Below are 23,771 nucleotides of genomic sequence, written 5' to 3'. Positions count from 1 at the left end.
ATGTAGCAAAAAGAATGAAGGCACCTAGGAGCCAAAATCCATTAATATTTGAAAGTATTTGAGCCATCAGCCAGCTCATTAAGTATAACTTTGTGTGGGGGATATTTAAAAGACAAATGTAAAATGGACATTTTCTTGAGTTAAAGACCTTCTATGTGGTCCAAGCTTTAATGTTAAAATCTTTAATGGATCTCTGTTCATATTGCATATAAAACTTAAATTTTCGTATTGAAAGTGAGGTTTATTCAATTCATAACCATTATGGGACCGAACATCAAATTGGAGAGATGTGAAATGATAGACTATCCTTTGTTAATTTTTCATGGATTTTACCATTTTTAATTACTTATTTATTTCATAAATGAAGAAAAGTGCTCATTGTTTTTCTTTTAAACCTTGTTATAATTTGTTGGCATTTTTTGAATTCATGGGTTATGTAAACAAAAAGATACAAATGCTCATTTTGTGTTGCTACTTTTTCAATTTAAGTAGATTGTATGCTCATGTTGCTTATACCTCATGTAGCATTAGTTTAGACAGCTGTGGGACGATAGTTTCCAAGTAGAAATTGTGGCTTCCAAAGTGACATTGCAAGCTGTGCTAACTTTGATGGCTATGTGGACTATTATTTCGCCCATCAAAAGATATTATAAAATATTTGTCAATTCAAATTACCTGCCAAACTCCAATGTTTTAAGGCTGTTGCAATGATGCATAGCAATTTTTTGTTGGTACATCATGCTTGATCAATTGTTTTTATTTAAGGATATTTTTCTTGCTGTGTTCTCAAGTAAATCAATGTATGCGGGTGTTTCCTGCTTTTTTTGACAACATGATACAGGAATTATGGAATTAATGCTTTGTATTGCTCACAATTTATTTCCTTATGCCATTTTAGATATTCTGCGTATGCTAACATTAAAACTTTTGCATTGGTCTTCTGTAGAAATGTGATCAATATTCTTAATTTATTCTTCAATATTTTTTAAATTCACTCCCAGTTGATTAATAGTTTTCATTGAATGATTCTCACTGAATGGGCCATTTTTACAAAGCGGCAACTCCAGTTAAACTTCTACAATGGGCTCATAACAAATTATTGCTGTTACACTCCAAAACTTTGCATTTTTTGTTCTTCAAAAGGCATGAACCACTCACAAGTGGTTCAGTAGTAGTTTTTTAAAGTATATTTTAGTAGTTTTAAAAATTATGCGTGTCTTCATATCTACTGATGCATATGATATCTAATGTTAACTTCTACTTGCGTCTTGCATCTGCAATTGCTACCATCACTTTGTGAATTGCGAGAAACTGTGCTTCTAATTGGCTGATTACATTTACAGCGACTGTTGACATAATTTTTCATAAATAATTCAAGCAACTCTGAAAAATGCTGTCATATTAGTTGATGGCCATCATTAGAATGCCAAGGTTTATTCAATCATTTTTGTGATTGATGAGTCATTCTATTTTGACCTAATCATAGAATTGTCCCCCCGATGATATGTATGTAAGTGAAGTTAATTTGCTTCTATTTTAAATGTTTGCTAACTTTTTTGTTCAGCTTACATTTGCATTTAGTTAAGTTTTTCATTTCCAGCTGCAATAACTAAAACAGTAATTTGAAATAAAGCTTATAGTTACTTGCTCTGTTGATTGATGTTTGTTTGCAGTACATTATGATGCAAACTGAGGTTATTTTATCCTATATTAAAAGATTGGTTACCTAAGTTTAGGAGCTTTTGCTAATGTATAGTAATATTTTCATTTTTCCTTGTCACTCCCTTTGCTACCATCATGATAGTTCTTCTCAATTCCCCACAAATTTAGAAGTTCATAGTTAATTTAACTATCTTCTCTGAATGAGATCGAACCGGATGAACTATTTATTATTTTCTTAAAAAACATTTACTGGCACAATTTGCTTTCTTTAATGCTTGTTTTATAGGTCACATGAAAGATTCATTTTATGCACAAAATGTGTTAATTAGTGAAGCTCTATTCTTAGAAATGCAGTGGCTATAGAGTTGCATAGTAAATGTATCTATTGCCCGTCAAAATGAAGTCATTGAGCAAGGCAAAGAATATTTTTTCCATTTTATTTGTTTAGGCATTTTAGAATGTAGTTGGCTTTGGATAGGTACGAAGGAATTTTTTCAAAAGTGTGTTTGATGATTGGTGTGAAAACAATTGTATCTGACTGTAAATATGGACTTTATAGGAACACAATTTAATAAACTTTCTGCTAAATAAATACAAGGGTTATTTTAGTGAAAAGCATTTAATATTGATCATTGAGTTCCATTCCTCAATCGTCATCATTTGCTGACCTGGAAACATTGATAAACCTAAGTTAACTTCATGAGTGGAGACATTTTTCTACCAATATAAATTTTGTTTCATTATGCTTGGTTCATGCTTTCAAGTTTTTAAGTGTATTTGTTGTACAATATAATGTTTCACATTAATAAACATTTTTTGTATTTAAATTTCTCTTTTATATCAAATTTTGTGGAGTAGGCACTTTCTTCCATATTTTGTTAAAAACTCCAGATAATATATCTGACTCAAAATTCTGTATAGTCTTGAGGTTTAAATATTTTAGATGCTAGAATAATGGGAATTATAGGCCTAGTTCACGGACAGGAAAACCCTATATGCATCTCAATAACTGTGTCATGTACTGAACTAATTCAACTCCATATGTTATACTTTTTATCTCCGCATCGTTTTGTCTCTGTAATCATCAATTCAGAATATTGTTTATGTTAGTCAGTGTTGAAATGAGATGATAATTTATATCAAAGTACACTTAACATATATTATATTCTGTGGATATAATTACTCGATGCAATTAAGTACTTTGTGTTGTCTCAATGAAGGGTATGTGATTGCTCACCCTTCTCACTTTTTGCTCACTTTTCTCATGGGGATTGTTGTTGTCATTAATGAAAATTCAATTTTTATTTTGGCTGTGTTAAATCCCTGCAAAATCAATTTTGACTTGGGAAGCTTTCACTTTGTGAAATCTCATCTTTATGTAGACAAAATTACCAATTAAAAGTTAACTATTAACAATTTTTAATATTTTCTTGGTAATTTTGTTTTTTTTTCTGTAAAATTTTTACTTTTTTCAAATCAGTTGTGCTATTGTTATGATATTGAACTCTTTCTCTTTAGTGCTCTAAACCATGGAAAATGATTGGTGCACATAAAATAGAAGAGCAAATGTTATTGTTTTACCATGAATTGTTATGTTAAATTGCTGGATCTTATGTTACAGATAAAAATCTAAGAGTTATTCGCTGAATTTCTAAAATTGCCACCCTTTTTCTTAAACAAGAAAAATGTTTTTCTTTTATCTTGAAAGGTTTAATCTCAAACCCAGGTGCCTTAAGTATTACAATCCCAATTTAAAAACATATTTGTATTCTGAGTATTTATCTTCTTAATTTTTATGGTTTCAATTTTTTTTATCTTTTCAGGAAGTTGGAAGTATTATTGGCAAGAAAGGTGAAATTGTCAAGAGGTTTAGAGAAGAAGTGAGTATTCCTTGTCCTGCTGTATGTCATTGATGGTAAAATATTAGCTACAAATGTATTGGCCTGGGTGCAGCTTGATAGGTGAATATGGTTTGTGTTTCGGGTTGTCACTGGGAAGAAACATAATGAATGAAAGTCATAGTTTTGATTTAAGTGAGCAACTAACTGCCTTTATTGTTTTCCGTTAGACTATTGTTACCTTTCCTTGCCAGCTAATTTTGCACACTGTGTACTTTGGTGTTATTAAGGATAATTACCATTTATCAAGACATGGTGCAAGTATCCACAGAGTCAACTGGGTATGTTTAAATACATCAGAATATAATGTGAAGATGTCATGAACAGAATTATCTCATTAGTTAATACTTAGACACTTTCAGTATATTTTAAGTATCAGTTTAATCTCACTTTTTAAAAAGGGATTCCTTGTGATAAACCGTTAAAGAGCATTAATGGAAAGACAATGTTACTTGTAAACCCTTAAGAAATAATTTCAGAATTCTTAGTGTTTTAATAGGTTGTTTTTCTAATAGACTCTTGTAAAATGTCTGGTTTTTTGTTGTATTAATTCCAGTTTTTGCCAGGAGCAAGTTATTTCTACAATTCAGCTACAGTTTGACCAGTACCCATGACATTTTGCATAGGGTCATTTCTCTTTAGGATAAATAAAATTAAACAATAAATAAGCAAAATATACAATGTTTCATGTGGTATGTAATTGGTTTCTTGTATATAATGTCATTTATCCTAGTATATAAGTTAAGTGGAGCCTTATAGGTCATAAGAGATGCCTACAGAAGGCATAAGAACGTACACATGTTGAGAGATATAGAGTACATTGTTTTTTTACACCATACAAGTTTGAAGTTTCATGCTCAGTAGTATATTGTCTATCCAAAGGAATTCCTTCGTGAACCTATTTTGTGATATTTTTGTTCAAAATTTGTAATTTTTTGAATGTGTGACTTTTATGCTGATTATTAGCTGGAAAGTATATTGTGCAATATTGTTCATTAGGCTGGTGTGATGCAGATTCAGCATAGCATTTGAGCAACACCAAGTCGCCCAGCTCTTACTTCTATGATGAATTAATTTAAATTTTAAATAACTTGGGAATGGAATGTGATTTTCAAGGTGTTAAACAGGGAATTGGACAGGTTTGGTGCAGTAAAAAAAATGATATCCTCCTAAAAACTTAAACACAGTTACGCTACTATACTTCTAATAGTGGTAGGGAGCTAGTTGTATTAAATTAAGTCCTCTTAAGACTAAAGGCTATCATGAATGAATGGTTAAACAGAACAGACAGTAACCCATAAAAGTTTGTGCTATAATGTGTGAGTTATATATAGAAAAAATATTGGCTCATCCCCAAAGCAGCATTTTACATATGCGTTTAACTCGAATAAAATGGAGGTGTGTTTGTGAAAAATTGTCATAAAGAAAATGTGAACCCAATACATATATCAGGTATTAGTAGATATTTTTATCCCTTCTATATTTAATGAATTAATATATTCTCCCAAGGTTTAAAAATTGACTGAAAATATATAGTCTTTGTTGTATGAATGATGTGGAGTTCATAAGTATTTTTTAGCTGGGTTAGTTAGGGATTTTCATATGAATTAGCTTTCCCTAATAAATGTTAAATTTAAATTGCATATGTAATTTCCAAGCAAAATTGGAATTTTAACAAAATATGTAAGTTCATGCTATGAAGGAGTTTTGTAACAAATATATTCCTGCAGTTCAGAGAATTGCCATGAAAAATATTGATTCCAAATGGTATCATTTTCATTATGTGATAATTATTCATGAAATCACTAATCACAAATTTTAAAATGAAAACTGGTATCAGGTATTAAATGTTCCTCAGAAATTAACCATGAAAGTCTGAAGTATATTATGTTTTATTGCCTTATTCACTTAGAATAAATACGAGCATGGAAAAAATGAAATAAACATAAATATATTGGCAAAATTAAATAATGGACTTATAAGAACAAAACTCCAAAGCTATGGTTAATATTTTGTGGAAATGTGTCATGTGTAAAAAATCAGCTGTATTGACGTACCCACATAAAAGTATAACTGCAATCCTTCATTGATTTTTGACAGTTGAAAATAAAACTAAAAGTTATGAATTATTTTTGTTTAGGATGTAGAAACATGCAAACAAACAAAAAGATAGGAGGTATGAGGGTAGGCTGAAAACTAATGCTCACATGATTGTGGAGCACAAACGAAAACAAATAGCAAGATCGGGCAAAAAAATACATTTCTTAATATACAAAAGTGTAATTCTTAAGTTTCAAAATCAGATATTTATTTTTCAACATAGTCACCGTTAAGGCTAACACATTTCTCCCAACGTGTAACAAGTTTTTTCATTCCGTCCCTGATAAACTCTTCAGACTTTTCTCGAATCCAGAACTTGACAGCTACCTTCACCTCATTGTCCAAGCTGTGATGATTACCCTTGAGTTGAGGAAAAAAGGGCAAGGCACAAGATCAGGGTAATAAGGAGGGTGTGAAATGAGTTCAAATTTCTGGTTTTGCCGAGCCTATCCAGTTGCTCGCAAGGTGTGTGGATGAGCATTGTCATGTTGCAAGATTATTGGTACCAGGCTGCCTTTAACACGACAAACTCTATGTTGGTGTTTTAGAGTTTGTATATACTGAGAAGAATTTACTGTTACCCCTCGTTCCAGAAAATCGGTCACATGAAGTCAGTGAACATTCCAAAACACAGTCAAAAGAAGTTTTTCTGCAGATGGTTGTCTTTTGAACTTTTTCTCCTGAGGAGAAGACAGATGTTGATTTAACCTCGACCTTTCAACAGCATCGTCACCAGTAATAGCCTTTGAACGACGATGAATCTCAGTAGGAGCATGGCTGCCTTTTTTCTAGTGAAGCCTCTTGGTACATAGTATTATTTAAAGTGAACTTTTTTCCTATTTTGAGGCTCAAATAATAATAGACACCAACTGATGTGAGGAGAGTTCACCTTTTAACTCGATAAATTAACAAACAGCTATGTCATTGGTCTATTTTGTAATTGTATCCTTCAATTACTGTAATTCTGTATTTAATTTTTTACTGTAACTTTGGTTTTCCATGTTTAAAATTTCACCAAGTTTAAAATATAGTTCTGTAAACAGTGACAAACTTGAGCTCTGTGCATTCATCTACATTCCTCATCAAGAATAGACAGCCCCTGTCCTAAATTTTTTATTGATGGCTGTGAATAGAGAAGCTGCTAGAGAACTTAATTGAAGAAAGCCCTTTTTCTTCATTGTGGAAAGTCCTTCATGACGTTAAGCTAATGGTGATCAGTATCCAATGAAATGATGAAACTGAAGGAGTTGGTATTGGTAAATGGAAAATAAAAGTAGAAACAAATGCATTGAGTGCATTTTCAAACAACAGTTATTCAGTTTCTCCATGACCTTCTTGGCAGAACAGGGATCTATTTGGAGTGTATTGCAGAAGTTGTTATTCGGGCGAGTAAGCAAGTGATTTCGCATCTTTGTGTTTTTTATTTTTTGAAGCAATAAATTCATGGCTGATATCAATTAATTGAAAGAGCATTTATATAGTTAAAGGTCTTGACATAAGATGGAAGTCATGGTGGCCATTTTCCGGAATGAGAGGGAAATCTTTTTGTTTAGCTTGACAAAACCACTGTTCAGTGCTATGAAGATATTCTAATTCATCTAACAATAAGAGAGAGGTTGCAGAGAATGTGTGGTTTATGCCACTCGGTGATTGCTGCTACAAATATATTAAAACACTGGTACTCTGATCCCCAATTGTCCCTTTCTTCCTGCAGGATGGAGGTTGTTAGTCAGCCTCTCATGTAGGCCATAGGTGGTAACCTTAATTTTATGAAATTAATGAAAGGTTTGAGGGGAAAGCATCATGCTTTTGAATATTGAAGATCTCAAAGCATCTGAAATTGTAGGCAAAGTGTGGAACATTATTTTGGAAGAGATTAAATTTCTAATGGGAAGATGTTTAAGTGTAGTAATGTTAATGGTGAATACCTAACAAAGTCGTGCAATCTATAATTTGACCCCCTCTCCCATCATGTTAGCCATGCCAAATTTGGGTCCTGTAAATATTTAGGTGGTTGTATTAGTTAAAAAAAAGTCAATAAATCTTGAGTTCTAGTCTTCTACTATTCATTCCACAGTCTGTTGAATCAGCTAAACTCTTCTCTCTACCATTCTTGTCCGCTTCTTCACAGGTGTGCTGATAACTCAATTTTCAGGTGGGCCAAGATTTTTTAAACTTGACCTTCCTAATTTATTTGAGTAGAAAATTGTTGAATATGTTGTAAATTTCAATTATTTATTCATGAGTATGAGTGGTTCATTGTTTTTTTGGCATTAGCAGTGATTGTGTGGTATATTGAATGTTGTTACCATTATATCAAATGACTTTCTAGTGATTCTATACCCTTATCCCATGTTGTGACAAAATTAATAAGTATTTCACACATGCAGTGTAGCACCTTGTTGTTTTTGTCTGAAGATTTAATGTGTCACAGTCAATAATATCATTAAATCTTCCTGCCTACCAATCAATTTGCTTTATAATTAATTCTATTGTTTTTAAAGTCTTTTACAATGCCGATATTACAACTTTTCAGAAATATTTGGTATGTATATTCATTGTATTTTGTCCAATGTAGGCTAGTAAAATTAGGAAGCTAGGTTTCCGCATAAATCTGGAAGGCTTGGGAAAAAGTGTAAAGTATGTTTACACTTTTGAAAAAGTTGAAAAATTAGTACATATTAATGGATTTAGGTTTGTGTTAATATTGGAAAAAAAGATGTACTGATGTCAACATTTAGGTTATGGGCCAATGCTTATAGTTCTTAGATGTATCACCAGTAATATGCATAAACAAAATCCATGAAAATAAATTGTTCTCGTGTGTCAATGCTCTCTTTTTATGGGGGCAATTTATCTATTAATCTATTTCGAAAGCTTAATATACCATTTATCTACAATCATAAACTATGTACTTATGTTATTTATTGAATGTTATATATGAAAGTAATTAATTATTAGTAATATATCAATTGTTATTAATATTATTTAATTATTTAGTGTTTGGAGTCTAATGAAATATTTGTGCCTTATATACCTTAAATTTGTACCTTTTTGGTTTATGATCGGAATGTCATCAAAAATAGATTTTTTTGGAGAGCTATTGGATGGGTTATTGAAGGAAGTGTTATTGGATTTTAAAATCTGTCTATCTTTTAGTAGAGCATCACTTGTGCAGTATTAGTTACCCAGGTCATGCAAGAAGTCAAATTGTATCCACTTAGTAGTATTTGTTTTAAATATGAAAGGAAGGATTAATCTCTGTCATTAATTGAATTAAAGTTTCATTAAATGAAGACTCTTTGTGTTATGCACCTAATAATACTTGTAAACTGATGTATAAGGTATAATATAATTGTATTGTATCACGCCCTATATGTAAGATGCTCAAAAACTTCTGGAGTCACATGGTGTATTTTAAAGACGAAAGAATAAGGTTTAAAAAAAATTGAAACCAAAATTATGAATATTGGTGTGTTAGTCTGGGTATAGCAAAGATGTGATGTTGGAGTACAAAAATTTGCAATTGAGGAATTACTGAGGAATAGAGCCATAAAAAATTAACATATATTTTAAACTATTTTCACAGAAGACTTCCCTAGAAATATATTACCATAATTGAAAAAAATGATCTTAGGACTGATGTTCAATTTTAGTGGAAATCATATCATTAATATGTATATAAATGTAAATGACTTTTTGGAATATGATTGCATTTTTCATGTAAGTATATACATATTCGTACTATGTCTCAAATTAAAGAATTGAGTTCGAGAAATATAATTTCAAGTATTGCGATGAAATTCGTATAATTAATGCACTTGAAACATTCAGATTTTGAAAAGAATTTTGCATAATTAAGAATTCGGTGCACATTAAATTATTGCGTTATTTCCAATATAATACATTGATGTGTTTGTCGAGTTGTAATGAATATATATCTGTAAATTACAGGTTATGTCAGTTGTTCTGTAATCATTCTCCCTAAATACAATTTGTTTTGCCTGACTAAATCTCTCCTGGAGGAAGAGGGTTAGTGTACTGTGATATTCATTTAATACTCTGGGCAGTTAATGTCAGTAGAACGCTTACAGAAGTGACTGTCATGGAAACTATTACTTCATACAATATAATTAATTAAAAATAGCAATTTTCCACAAAAATAAAGTTTAATGCGATTGGTTTCAATGTTACTACATCATCATCAGTAAATGATGATGTAAGGAAAAAACCCAGTCGCATTAAATTTTATTTTTGTGGAAAATTGCTATTTTTAATTAATCATGATATTCCACCATATCACGCCTGAAACGTCCATTTTTATTCATGCAAAATAGTTAAAATGTTGTGGTGGTTAAATGTGAACCAGTTCGACATTTTGGTTTCCTGCATTAACTTTGGTAATGATTGAATATCTTGAACATTATTAAACATATGTATCCTTGTGTTTCAATACTAAGTGGGTTTTTGGTCTACTGATGGATAAAACCTTAATGTCTTTCAGAGAGTTTTGGTTTTTTGAAGACCACTGCATAAACTTTCTGCTTTCATGGCCTCATTATGATCTGCTGTGTGAAGTATAGGATCAAAATGGGAAATAAAACTAAAGGCCAAGTAATAATTAGCACAAATTATTAATTGCTGTTGTTATTGGTATCAATTTGTGATGGAGTTGGAATAAATGACTGAAATCAGTGTTGATTTTACAAAATTATTAAAGTGTGAAGTGAAATATTCTATGAATAATCTTCTTCTCTATTTTTGTTTTCTGTGGGTTATTTGCAGTTTTTATCCTTAGTGCTATAATCCTTAAGGCTTAATATTACAAGTGAGCTGTGATTGTTTATCAGAATATCTTTGCTATTGAAAAACTATTCAAATTAGTTGAATTCAAGACCAAATGTTATTCTTTAGAGATAATTCTTAATAGTGATTTTTTTAGGATTTAGGAATTAAAAATGAAACTCTTCATTTACAGTCTGGTGCAAAAATCAACATCTCTGATGGATCATGTCCAGAGCGCATTGTCACAGTCACCGGACCCACAAATGCTATATTTAAGGCTTTTACCCTTATTTGTAAGAAGTTTGAAGAGGTAAGGAATATGCCTATATGTGATTTTATTTTAATTATGTGTATTGAAAATTCAAGTAATTATGCCTCCCATATATTTGCAGACATCGGCAGCTTACCAGGATATGCAGGGTTCTCCCAGCCCAGGTGGTGTTCCTAAACCCCCCATAACCTTGAGATTAATTGTTCCAGCTTCTCAGTGTGGATCACTTATTGGTAAAGGAGGTTCTAAGATAAAGGAAATACGTGAAGTTACAGGAGCTAGCATTCAGGTTGCATCGGAAATGCTTCCCAATTCAACAGAGAGAGCTGTAACAATATCAGGAACGAGTGAAGCAATCACGCAATGCATCTATCACATTTGTTGTGTTATGCTTGAGGTATGTGAACGAGAAGTTTCTTTTTCTAAAGTATTAACAAATAAACTCCAATAAAATTGATTGTATGACCTTTTCAAATGATTAATGTAGTCACTGTTATATAGTTCATTATGTATGACCACACTGCTGTTGGTTAACAGATGAATTCTTGTTTAGTATGTGCAAATGAAGGTGATTTTTATCTTTCTTAGTTTTTTTGGATTTACTTAATTTAATAACAATCCTGAATTGTAGCATCAAAAAGATGAGTATTTCATGAAGGAATCAGTTCTCGGCTGTTGTAAATAATAATGTTTTTCGTGCTGTGTGGTTTCAACCACACATTTTGGTCTGGCAAGCATCACTTGTGTGGTGTGAACCACTTAAATTGAGCAATGTGGTATAAGGACTATTTGTTTTATGCATTACTTGTGTAATTTGTACTTTACTATTGTGTATTTCTTGCAGTCCCCTCCCAAAGGTGCCACCATCCCTTATCGCCCCAAACCCCAGGTGGCTGGTCCCGTCATCTTGGCAGGAGGACAGGCATATACCATCCAGGGTAACTATGCTGTGCCCGCCCACCCAGACGTAAGTACTGTACCCCTGTTCCCTGCCGCCCTCCCGCCTGGGGCTCCCCCTCCCCCGTTGGGCCTGCCACCCCATCCCCCCCACTCTCCGCTCCTTCCCGCGGCCGCGGCGGCCGCCGCCGCGGCAGCGGCTGCGGCGGCGGCACATGGGCTTGCCCACTCCGAGCCCCTGAAGAACGGACACATGCAGGCAGCCATGAGCCACCTGGCCGATGTAAGTCTGGTCACGGGCGATTTGTCATTGGACGGGTTGGCAATTGCTGCAGCTCCCAGGGACCACTCCCTCACCTGTCTCCTGAGACAAAACCCAGCGCCAATCATTCCCCCACCACTCCATTATTCACAGCACGCTACTCAAAAAACTTAATGGAGCAGGCGAATGGGTGTGGGATTAATATGGCATTAGATTTGTCTGCCCGATCTTCCGCTTTTCTCTCATGCCTCTGTGATATTTTGGAAATTTCTTTAGGAAAATTGGATTTTGAACGTGTGCACAACCATCCCACAATATCCTGTTTTGCATCTGATAGGATCTGGAGCAAATCATGTTTAATACAAAGCTTGGTCAGGTCCCTGGTAACTGGAGCTCGTGCCTATGTTATTGCTTGAGACTTAATTTAATTATTTTCGTTATATTTTTTATTACATTTTTATTTACAATACACTAACATTGTGTACTGATTAGAATGTTTTTGGTTTTGCTTCAAAATGTAGTCAGCACTTGAGCTTGTACATGTAATTTCAGAAAGTTTAGTATTTGAGCTGTGACTAACAAGCATAAGAAATGAACACACTACGTTATAGTCAAAGTGAGCAGACGTACTGTGAGCTTATGATTTTGTCTGGCACTTCATTTACCTGATCCAAACCAATAGCCTACCTATGACCGAGCATGCCTTTTCTCAAATACCTTTTGCTCCTTAATAAATGAGCTGAACTGAAGAAATTCCTGAAAGTATGCTAATTCCCATTGAAGTTGGAAATACATTAAGCAAATTAAAACTTTTTTGCATGGCTTCTTATATATCTTCTAAATTAAAATTTGAAAATTAAATTGTGCGCACCTTAGGAAATGGTCTGTGTAATTTGTTCTCAGATAGTGGGCGGTTATGTAATGGGAAGGGGTCTGTTTTCCCAACGGGGCCCCCCAGGCGTGTTGGCAGCTATTTTCTTATTAGAAAACCTGTAACTGTTCACACAAGCTGTTATATATTCCCCTTCCTTGATGCTAATGTTTTTGATCTGATCCAGTAGAGAACCTTTGGTTTTATGATTAGTTTTCCAGCTCACCATTATCCCTCCATAAGATTCATTTCTTTTATTTAAGTTTAATTTAGCTTTCATCTGGTATCATTATAACTCTTGAGTTTTGTTCATTATAATTTGGCAGTTCTGTTATGCTGTGTGAACATTTACAGGCATTAATGAGTATAATAAGTGTTAAGTTTTTATATAATCTCCTATGTATCATTGAAAATTGGTTTTTATATTACCCTGGCGACTAAATAATTATTCTACAAGACCTTGATAATACACCTTGTTCACAAAGTATCCTTTCCAGAATCCACTGCAGCTCACCCTTCCCTCCATCAAAAGATGCCAAGAGTAGGTTATGAACCGTGTGTTTGACATAGGCACTTGTGTTGTAAGTTTGAATTATGTAACAACATTGGCAAGTGTTTGGAAACCCAATAAAAGGTAGTTTTGGAATGTGTACCTGCCATACCTTTTGGAATGTTGTTTAAGTTAATATAATCAAAAGTATTTGTGGTGGGATTTGCATGATATACTATGTACTGAGCTTAAAAACCTGCAGGTTAAGTTTAAAAATAAGAAGGTATTTTGTAGATAATGAAATAAAGAACCTTAATACATTTATTGCTAATGAGTCCTCATTAAAGCATTGTTTATAAAGTCATACAGGGTAGCTAGCATAGGGATATAGGATATATAGCAAGTAAAATGTATTGTGTTGATTAATTTTCATTTTTTTAAGATAGTGTAGTGTTTGGATGTTTTTTATTTTGTTCTTTGATTTGTAAAAGTAATGATGAGATAGAGTAGTTTCAATTATATGTTAGGCTTGAGTGTGAGTTGTACACTTCAGGATAGATTTTGTTGATTTATGTACTTTCAGATTTCAAAGCTTGGAAATACTCCGCTGGCTGGACTAGCTGCCCTTGGTCTTGGTGGGTTAGGTACTAACAATTCTGGAGCTCTAAATCCTGCAGGTAGAGAATTTTTGTTTTATTCGCGTAGTTTTCTTGAGTATTGGTACCTTTTAAATTGCTTTGCCATTCAGCTAAAATGAATTCTGAATATTTAATGGAAGTTTTGTTTTCTCAGAGGCAGCTGCCATTGCTGGAAGTCAACTACGTGCCAACAATCCGAACAGAACAGCTGCTGGGTCGCAAACCCAGACACATGAAATGACCGTCCCTAATGAGCTTATTGGCTGCATTATTGGAAAGGGTGGCACCAAAATCGCTGAAATAAGGTAACAGAATTTTGACAAGTATTCAGTATGGTTTTTTTTGGTGAGTATGTATTAATTAATATATATATTTTCAGGCAAATTAGTGGAGCTATGATTCGCATATCAAATTGCGAAGAAAGAGAAGGTGGCACCACTGATAGGACCATCACCATCACTGGAAATCCAGACTCAGTAGCTCTTGCACAGTACCTGATCAATATGAGGTAAATAAAATTATTTACTTATGCACATTTTATCATAATTTGATGAAAAGAGATTTACTCCTAGGAAAGTACCTGTCGGAAACACTTCCGCCCACATGTGCCGAGCAGTGTCATATATAAACATATATATATGTATTGCTACATCAGACGCTTCTAATGCAGAAGTAAATAGCATCAAATTTCTTTTCCAGCAGGGTGGGTTTAAAAAAAGAAATGGGTGGGTGTGGTGGAATCTTCGGTCCTATCTTTTTCAGGATTTCCTTTACCTCACCCAAATGACCATTACCGCCGCGCTGCCACCTCCATGTCCTGTCACTACAGTGTCCTGAACCCAGGCACAGCATTTGATTAATCCTGCTCCCTCTCGGGCCTGTTCCACTCATTCCTAACTTATTCCTCTTCTTCAGGCTTGGTTTCTTACCAAACAGCCTTTTCTGATGTCGATGCAACCCTAACATCCTGCACATGCCTGCAACCTTGAACTTTTGGCTACCTCCTTTCCATTTAAATTCTTACTTAATACATGTAGCCATCAATTATTTTTGCTTGTGCAATTACTATGAAGGCATGCTTTATAATGTTAACAAAGAATTTAGTAGAAAAAATAGATTTTGCCATTCGAGTTCGTTAAATACTCTAGTAACATGGCATATGGCATTAAAGTAATTTTATGCTATGGCAGGCCAAGAAGGCTGAAGTGTAAATTAAGTTGATGAAGTTTTATTACCTTTAGTAAAAACTACTGCTGTTCGTAAAAAATTCGGTAGTTTTTCTTAGAACGTAATAAACCTTTGAGGGAGCTTGGGTGAAACGGCTATCTTTTAATGTTATACTTGCTTTGTGAAAATTTATTTTGTAATTGAGAGTCAAAAAGATCTTTTAATTATCTTACGTTTAAATATATAACTATTTTATTGTTCTAATTCTATGAGCATACTTCAAATCAGTATTGAAAACTTTACTTGCGGTAATGGAAATACATATTCTTCATGCTCGAAAAACGTGAGCTCTAAAGCCTTTAATCTAAACAAAACCTTCCTACCTACCATCACAAATCCATTTTTTACTTTGTCCAGTTTTATTTTTACTGCCAAGAGAACCAAATCCAGAAAATCCTTTGTGTTACTACTTTTGTACACGTTTTGCCAGTGTTTTATCCTTGTTAATTCCCAGTTTTCCCGTCTTTCTCTCTACTCCCCAGCATCGAACTGCAGAAAGCTAACCTTGAGGCCCAAAAAAACCAATCCCCTACCGGCGGAACAGGCTCCAACTCCGGCACCACCTCCGGCAGTAGCGGTGGCCCATCCACCACCACCACCTCCCCACTGGCCAGTGCCATCCCCCTCGCCCAGCTGCTAACCAAACCTGGCGCCCTCAACGCCCTCTCCAGCCTGAGTGCTCTCGGGGGCCTATCGGACCTGCTGGGAGGAGGGGGTGGGGGTGGGGGCGGACCCAGCCCAGTTCAGACCACTGGTGTACACCGCTCCCACAAAACCTATACCCCTAAGCTGAGGAACCAAGCTAGTGGAGGGGCTGGTGCAGGCACTGAACCTAGCACTAATGGGGCTAAAATCAAATCTGAGAGAAGCAAATTTGCTCCTTATTAGTTATTTTTTGTGAGGTGTTCAGGGGAGAGCAAGATAAAACAGAAGTTTTATTTTTTTCTGTTTTATGATTGATGTTAGGAGGGTTGATTTTCCTTTTCATATGAATTGAAGGATCATTTTATTGTTGACTTGCTCAGCTCCTCTTTATCTCTTTCATGTTTATGAGGTGAAGTAATAAGAGAAAGCAGGGATAGGCAATGTGGGATTCAAAGAGGCCCAAGAAAGAAGTTAAAAGTTTGGAAAAGATTACATTGTCAGTGTTATATCATTTTTTCTATTAGATATTATATCATCATGTCTTGATCATTGAAATAGGTACAATTGTAGGACATTGGTATCATCGTGTTTAGTGACAGGTTTATTGTGTTGACATGTAATTTGTGAGTTAGATAAATCAAGTTCTCATTAGGACTGATCATGTGACAGCACATTGTTTTCATAGTTTCTGCAATATAACTTGATAGGTAATTATTATTGTAAGCAATCTTGCAACTATTTGTCATTACTTTTTATAGTTTTGTTTTAGCCTCTGAAAGAGGAAAGAATATGAAGTATGAGTTCTAGGGAGAAGTGTGAGATGTTTTGCTAAAGGACTGGTTTTAAATTATATTATATTTGGACATCTCAACTATATGAATGAATAGTGACTATTGTCACAAATTGTTGTGGATTTTTATGGGTGTGAGGGACCTGGAGAATGAAAAAGTGTGGAAACAGCAACCTAGAACCATTAAATTATCATTGATTTGGGAAAATTTAATAACATATCAAATACTGAAAGCTTCTGTTCCATCTTACTCATCCATTGACTCAAGAGTTTAATTCCAAAACTGAAGAGTAGGGAAAATTTAGATATTTCCCAGTATGTTATGAAGTTTTATAGTTTGCGTTATTTTTCAGTGCATCATTGTGGATATTTCTGTTTACAAATATTTTGTATTAGTTTTTTGACTCTGATTTTCTCCAATTAGGAGTCGTGAAGAACCAAATGCTGCAAATTAAAAGTTTGCAGCTATTTAATATTGGGAACAAATATGACTTGCTCTAGTATTTTATGTTGTAAACAGTCAATAAAGGATTTTGCATTAGAGTAAACAAAATTTTTATTTTAAGTAGACTGCATAACCAATAAAAATTTCATGCTAAATGTTTTCAATATACTGACAATAAGTCTAGTTTTAATTTAGGATTTTCATCTAAAAAGTGGTAGTCAATACAAAAACAGAAGTAAACAATAGTGAAATGTAAATTATATGTTATCACATTTGAAGAAATACAACTATTTGATAGAGCATTTTTGACTGTTGGTAGAATAGAGTACATCTCTTCATTTTTATATTTAATGTCTATTGTTGACATTTGAAATGATTATATTCTAAAGGGGACATGAATATCTATTCTGCCAAGATTTTTGAAAACAGATGTTAACTTCCTGTCTTGGCCTTTCAGAGAAGTAATACCCTAATTGTATTTGGCATATTTCTGTATTATAAATGAACACAATAGATGTGTGTATGTTTATGAAGAGTACATAGTGTTTTAGTTCTTGATGAATCTTGTCTTATCAGAATGTAAATAAGTTGCAGTGAAATGTTGCATCATCCTTATGAATTTGATAAGGCTTGATTCTGTAAATCCCTTAACCCAATATTATTCATTTACCACCATGAATTACTGAAAGTGGTGACAAAAAACAGGATTTTTCACTGATGGGCATAGGCAAATTGGCGAGGTTCACATTGGAGACCAGACAAATGAGAATTATGGTGTCAAAATTTCATTGATCCCAGAATCCATTGTCAAACTTTCCGATGAAATATTTTTGTGGTTTTGGCATATTGGTGTTCCCCCTGTTCTCGTATCCCTTAAAATTCATAGGTGCTCATCTGACTTGATACAATTCGTTCCATTACAGAAGGCTACTTTATCGATTTTCTATCATCAGCGAGTTTTGTGCTTGGTCATAATTTTGGATGGTTTCCTGATGTGAAAGACTAGGCCAATGCCTTATGCCACCTATTTATCTTTTGAGAGTCACCTGACATGTGATTCAAGATGTGGAGATAAATCTGAAGAAAAGACAGTGGAATGAATGTTCATTTGTTTAACATTAAGTAGTAAATTCAAATGAAGACTTTTCTGCACTCTAGCTTTTCAAATACGTGGTCATTTTTTTCAGCACTCTTTTTAAGCACATCCAATTTTTCTAAACTTGGTAATTTTATCATGGTGGTAAAACTTAAACATTCTTCTCAATTAGGGCTCTTCAAATTTTTGTTTTTGATAAATGTGCTTTTTCTTGGGATCTACGAATTGGTGGAATCTATTCTCCATCTATTGTGTTTCTCCTCTTTTCTCTATCTTTGTAGGATATCTGTGGAGACAGCGGCCATGGCCATGCCGGGATATCATTATATTGCACCAAATCACATTGTCAAAGCTCCTATTCATTAATGTCAGCAATACATATTTTGGTCATTATTTAAGTGTGGTCTGAAATCCATTTGGGGAAACCATGGTCAATAACTTAAAAAAAAAGACAGTTTGGCAGTTTTATTGAAAGTGCCAGAACTTGTTCATGGTATGAATAAGGGAGAGTGATTGTTTAATAGGGTTGACTTTGACTTCCACTGGCCTTGTCCTTGGGCCTTAGAGCTTTTGTGATTGTGGCACCTGTGAACCAAGGCAGGGTGGAATATGAACATATTGGAACGGTAAAGGGATCAAACCAAAGATTTGTGATTTTTTTAATAGCTGGCTCATAATTAGGAAGATAATAATGGGGGTTTAATACCCTGTGACATGTTTGTAAAGAATTTTCTATTTCTTTTTCTTTATGTTGTTTGATGAAACCATACCATTTTGAACCTTCTAATCATAGGATTGAATCAGCTTGCTATTCATCTACTACTACCCTATGCATTCATTTTAATCGTATCACTCCTAAAATTCTCTCCCTAGCACTTTTCACACTTTCAATATAAAATTTTCTTGATGTTTTATAGTTCTTTGATGGGTTTGATTACCGTGTATTTGACCACCTTATGCATATTAATACCGAGCCTGATAATTAACATTTATTCAACACCTTTTTCCATGTTTTTGTCTTTAAAAACCTGCTTGATTTACATTCTATTTCTTTGTAGACCTGTGTGACCTTGCCACTGATAAAATGAAGCCATTATATACTAATCGTTAATAACCTTTGAATTCCGTTTGAATAAGTAGGGCATTTATACAGTTCGTATTTTTAGCTCCTTGCCAAATATTGTGCCAAATATTCGTTTTAGTAATAAGCCAGTTATGGTTGATTGCTCATGCATTGTTCTTAATAAGGAAAGTATTGTATTCACACATCATGAAACGTCATTAGATTCTAGGAATTTATTTTGTGTGAACATCTTTATTGGAAATGTATCCAGTTGCTTGACTGTTTAGTATGATCCTGTGTAAAATCTAATAATATTGTACAGCACTATTTTACTATGCCTAGGGAGCCAGTGTCAAAATGACATTGTAGACAAGCCCTTAGTAGCTGTGATTAGAAATGTGCTCTGCATCATTGTCATTTTGTACAGGAGGAATTGTTTGAAGGTGCAGTGCTAGATTCTTTTCCTGAAAACATGCGGTGAATAAAGAGGCATTACTGCATTATCATCATCGAGTAAATAAACCTGCAAGTGTCCCCGTGTTAAAGGAAATTCATGGTGACTACCTGTAGGAAACATGGTACAAAAATAATGGTCTCTTAAGTATGTGATGTTAACTTCATGAAAGCTGTGATTCACCAACCAGTAATGTTAATGCAAATTGTTTGCAAGAGGAGACTCGATAAAGCCTGAAAGAATGAGAAGAGAATTTTCTTTTTCTGGGAAGGGATAGGATACCTTATTAATAAGGTGCGTGTTTTGAAATTCCCGGTCAACATATCGTTAAACCTGTTAAGATGCGTTATTGCTCTCTTCTCATTTGAACTGAATTGTGGAATAGTGTCTCAGAGAATGGTGTTGGTGTATGAACTTCCATTAATGTATAGCAGAATGGAAAAAAAAAATATATATATATATATTAACAAGAAATTTATTGCATCAACTACTTGGAAATTTGGAGTTTTTTGTTTGGAACTAATCAGACTAGGTGTTTACTATTTTTTGAGTCTTGATGAAATGCTATATCCGTTTAAAGAGATGATGACAATCTCGAGGATGTTTTTTTGTTTTTTTTTCTTGCTTAAGTGCCTTGCTTTCTTTATGTTAACACCGTGCAGTAATACATATATGGTTTTTAAGAATTTTTTTTTGGAATTTCAGGTTTTGTTTTCAAGAAGTTTGTGACATACCTGTTCCCCAAGACATGTGAGTGCATCTGGATGCACAGGGGCCCATTAAGCAAAAATCTCATTTTAGGAATGAAAATATACAGTTAGATTGGCATATGATAGTTATACATAAATATATCTTAAAAAAAGACAGTCTCTAAGAGATACGAATAAAATTGTTCAGTTTTTTATTGTTGTTAAAATCTTTAGAATGTACAATAATTTTTATGTAAATATTATTTTTATATTGTTTCCTTTGCTAAATTCAAATATTAGAAGATGAATTCCAGTGAATGGATATATTGAGAATTTATGGCATATCAGGATCCATCATTCATCACTTTTTTTGATAAGCTGTAGTTGATTAATATTTAATCCAGTTGTGTACTTAACATGCAGGAAAATGTTTAGAAATGGTCTCCCTATTTAGGTAATCCATCCTTTTCACCCTCTTGTATACAACTATTCATGGTTTTCTTGTGTGTTGAAATCATCATGCAAATAACATATGATGAGTTTGTAAATTGACAGTTCTCAGAGCAATAACTATTATCTGGGTTCTGAAATTTATATTTTTGGTGCAAAGGGGCCTTAATTATGTACTGCAGTTGGTATGCATTTCTTCAATATTATTTATACTTAAATGTGACATCATCTTGAGAAATTTTGTACTGGAAGTTGAGTAAGCTATTATCCTTCCTTAAATTATAGTTACAATATTGAAATTTATCAAAAGTAATGTATAATTTCATTTTCATGTCATATTTTCTGGTACATTTTAATCCATGATGTTATACATTGTCAGTGCTGAGTATGTGTATAACAAGTGTGGCTGCATTAGCCATTGTATATTTTTAATGAAGGGATTGTGTGGCCTTAAGGCTGATGTCAGCATGTGATCAGGATTAAGGATGGTTTACTGATCAGGGTCATGTTTCTGAAAAATAATATATGGTTAATGTAATAGAAGTTTGCTCTTGTTAATTATACTAAGGTAAATCCAGCTGCAAATATCGTGCCAAACTAATTGCTGACTGTGTTGGCTGTAATGATTCATTAGGGGTAATGCAGAAAAGAACTTCTGTGCCAAAATACACTCGAGGGTAATTTTTTATCAAGCCTCTGTGGGGTTCATCCTGTTAAACAGCAACTGTGGCACAACCCTCATCCCTACCCCTTGTAAGCCCAGTTTTTTCAGTACACTAAGACCATGCAAGCTCTTGTCACCTTTTGACTCTTAGATCTCTCCCCTTACCTCCCCTTCATTATGATTTAATATGCTCCCAACTACCATTAGACATCCTATTAATATGCCCTCATGACCCCAGTGTATATTTTTTATTGTTGATGTCATATCGGCCATAAGTGGCAGTATAACTCAGGAAATGGTGCCTGTTTTGGCCAGGCACTCTTAATAAGTCAGGGTTAACAGCACCCTGTCTCTGATTTCCTCTATCCTTATTTGCATATATTATGGCTGAGTCAAGCCTGAATTTTGAGTACTCAAATTATTCTACCCTTAATAAGGAATTTTTTCCTTATTTTGTAGCTATTGTTTACATGATCAGGACTGGTAGGTTATTGCAACAACTTGGATATATACATAAATCAAAAACAACATACTGTTTTCATTTAAAGTATTTATGAAAAGTCCAGCCTTTAATGAACAGGGTCTACAACATATTAAAAGTAGTTTTAAGTATACTAAGTCTTTCAACATTGTCATATCCTAAGCAGTATTGTTTTTATGCGTTTAACTTTTTTCATAGGAATAATAGGTGCAGAGATAATTTGTGTAATAATGTTGTATGTGGGGAATGAGGGTGTTAACTTATATTTTGTGGAGTTGGTTGCTAGTCATTTTTGTAAAAACTGCTTTTCCATCATGTTAGCATGTTAATTGAAGTCCATTTTAAATTTCTGAAGTGGATGTAATTGGGTGAATAAATGTGCAAGCTAACAAGATGGGCTCCCTTTTTTGAGGGGGGGGGGATGGGGAGCAATTTTTTTATTGACAAAATGTTATCACAGACTTACTGATAAATCTGAGTCACAGGGCAAATCAACATGAAAGAGAATTCCATATTATTAGTGCTTTGCTTCCCTATAGTGTGCTACTACCCATTTCTTCCTGTGACATTTTCGATATTGGTCTGGTAATTGTTTGTTATGTTTTAGTTGAACCACGAGGTGTGTATTTTAAATGGAACATTATGGATAACTCAGGGTTTGACCAGTTAGACATGAGCCCCATGAAAAGGAAGTGTTGGTTTTGATAATATTCAATATTTTAATGAGTATGGTAACTGAAACAAGTGTTCAGACCATAACATGCACACTTTTATATGCATATTTCTTGGAAATGTTTCATGGATGATGTTGGTTTATTATTGGATTGAAGTTTTTAGAAGACTAAAAGTACAAAAGTATTGTTGAAGAAGTAGATTTTTGTTGGAATGAATGGGGGTCCTTGGGATTGAAGTTACGTATACTGGTGGAACTGAAAAAATATTCAAAAAAAGTTATATGATGTGCCAAGAGATTGCTCAAGTATTTCTAGGTGGACATATCCTTCATGACGAGATGAATATCCAGTTTTAAAGATGTTTCAACATGAAATGGGTAGTATGTACGTTTTAGACAAGATTCAAATGGAAGATGTTTTACTACTGCTATTATATAGTGTTAAGGGCAATAATATACAATCCCAGGCGTAAAAAGACAGTTTTAGAATTGCACGTTGTCTCGTGTTCTTTCCATATTACAGATGTTAATAACAAGTGTATTGTTTGTTTTGGTTATTAAAGTGTGTATGTTTAGGAATTTCTCTGAGTCATTAAATGAGTTTAAAGTTTGAACTAAATTAACCAATTTGCCTGTTCTATACCATACACCCCATATTTTATTGAAAGAATAATAAGATAAATTGTTAATGGCAGTTTTTTTTTAACCATCCACAATTGGTTTTGTAACCTTTGCCATTAGACCAATAAAAACTGGAAATTAATTATGTAACCATCTGAATTTCTATATTTGGTGGCTTACGTCATTTTGCTGCATGTAGTTGTTTACCTAATTCCAACCCTAGTGTGATGGGTGTCCAGTAAAATTTCCAGGGATTTTTTTTTTAAGTTTACACTGGCTTATTAATGAAGGCTTTACTTCTGTGTGATGATGTGTCAATGACATTCATAATATTTAGTTGTTTTAAACCAGTGCACAGTTGAGAGTAAAAGATTTCTCATAGTGTGGGATTATATTAGGTATATTTTAAACAAAAATTCCCAGGATAAGGTTCTTGCACTGAATTATCACTAATGAGGGTGCTATGAGTTTGTTGTTGAATGTTTGGATAAAAGAGTCAAGTCCTTATCATGCAGTATTTGCTTTCTAGTAGCACCCAGTACGCTGGCATATAATGGATTCCCAGCACCAAGGTAGCATGCTACTTAGCATGTTGGAAG

The 23,771-nt window shown here is 33.8% G+C and overlaps 1 protein-coding gene across 9 annotated transcripts in view; it reads left to right on the top strand.

Moving 5' to 3' along the window:
* The window catches only part of mub (poly(rC)-binding protein mub), a 43,462-nt gene extending 20,140 nt beyond the window's left edge, over positions 1–23,322 (top strand). For 5 of the 9 annotated variants that reach the window (XM_071587856.1, XM_071587854.1, XM_071587855.1 and 2 more), the window contains 8 exons: positions 3,486–3,542; positions 10,639–10,755; positions 10,838–11,113; positions 11,561–11,896; positions 13,820–13,913; positions 14,029–14,179; positions 14,254–14,382; positions 15,584–17,519. In XM_071587856.1, the coding sequence (XP_071443957.1) occupies positions 3,486–3,542; positions 10,639–10,755; positions 10,838–11,113; positions 11,561–11,896; positions 13,820–13,913; positions 14,029–14,179; positions 14,254–14,382; positions 15,584–15,989 (1,566 nt within the window). In that variant the 3' untranslated portion in view covers positions 15,990–17,519. Of the gene's footprint in view, positions 1–3,485; positions 3,543–10,638; positions 10,756–10,837; positions 11,114–11,560; positions 11,897–13,819; positions 13,914–14,028; positions 14,180–14,253; positions 14,383–15,583; positions 17,520–18,358 lie in introns of those variants that run through there. The other 4 variants (XM_071587861.1, XM_071587860.1, XM_071587859.1 and 1 more) reach the window with 4 other exon arrangements.
* Positions 23,323–23,771: the final 449 nt, after the last annotated feature.

The sequence above is a fragment of the Hetaerina americana genome, unplaced genomic scaffold (assembly GCF_022747635.1).
Source record: "Hetaerina americana unplaced genomic scaffold, ioHetAmer1.1.p SCAF_3, whole genome shotgun sequence".
NCBI classification, from domain to species: Eukaryota; Metazoa; Arthropoda; class Insecta; order Odonata; family Calopterygidae; genus Hetaerina; species Hetaerina americana.
This window is presented reverse-complemented; position numbering and strand designations above follow the sequence as displayed.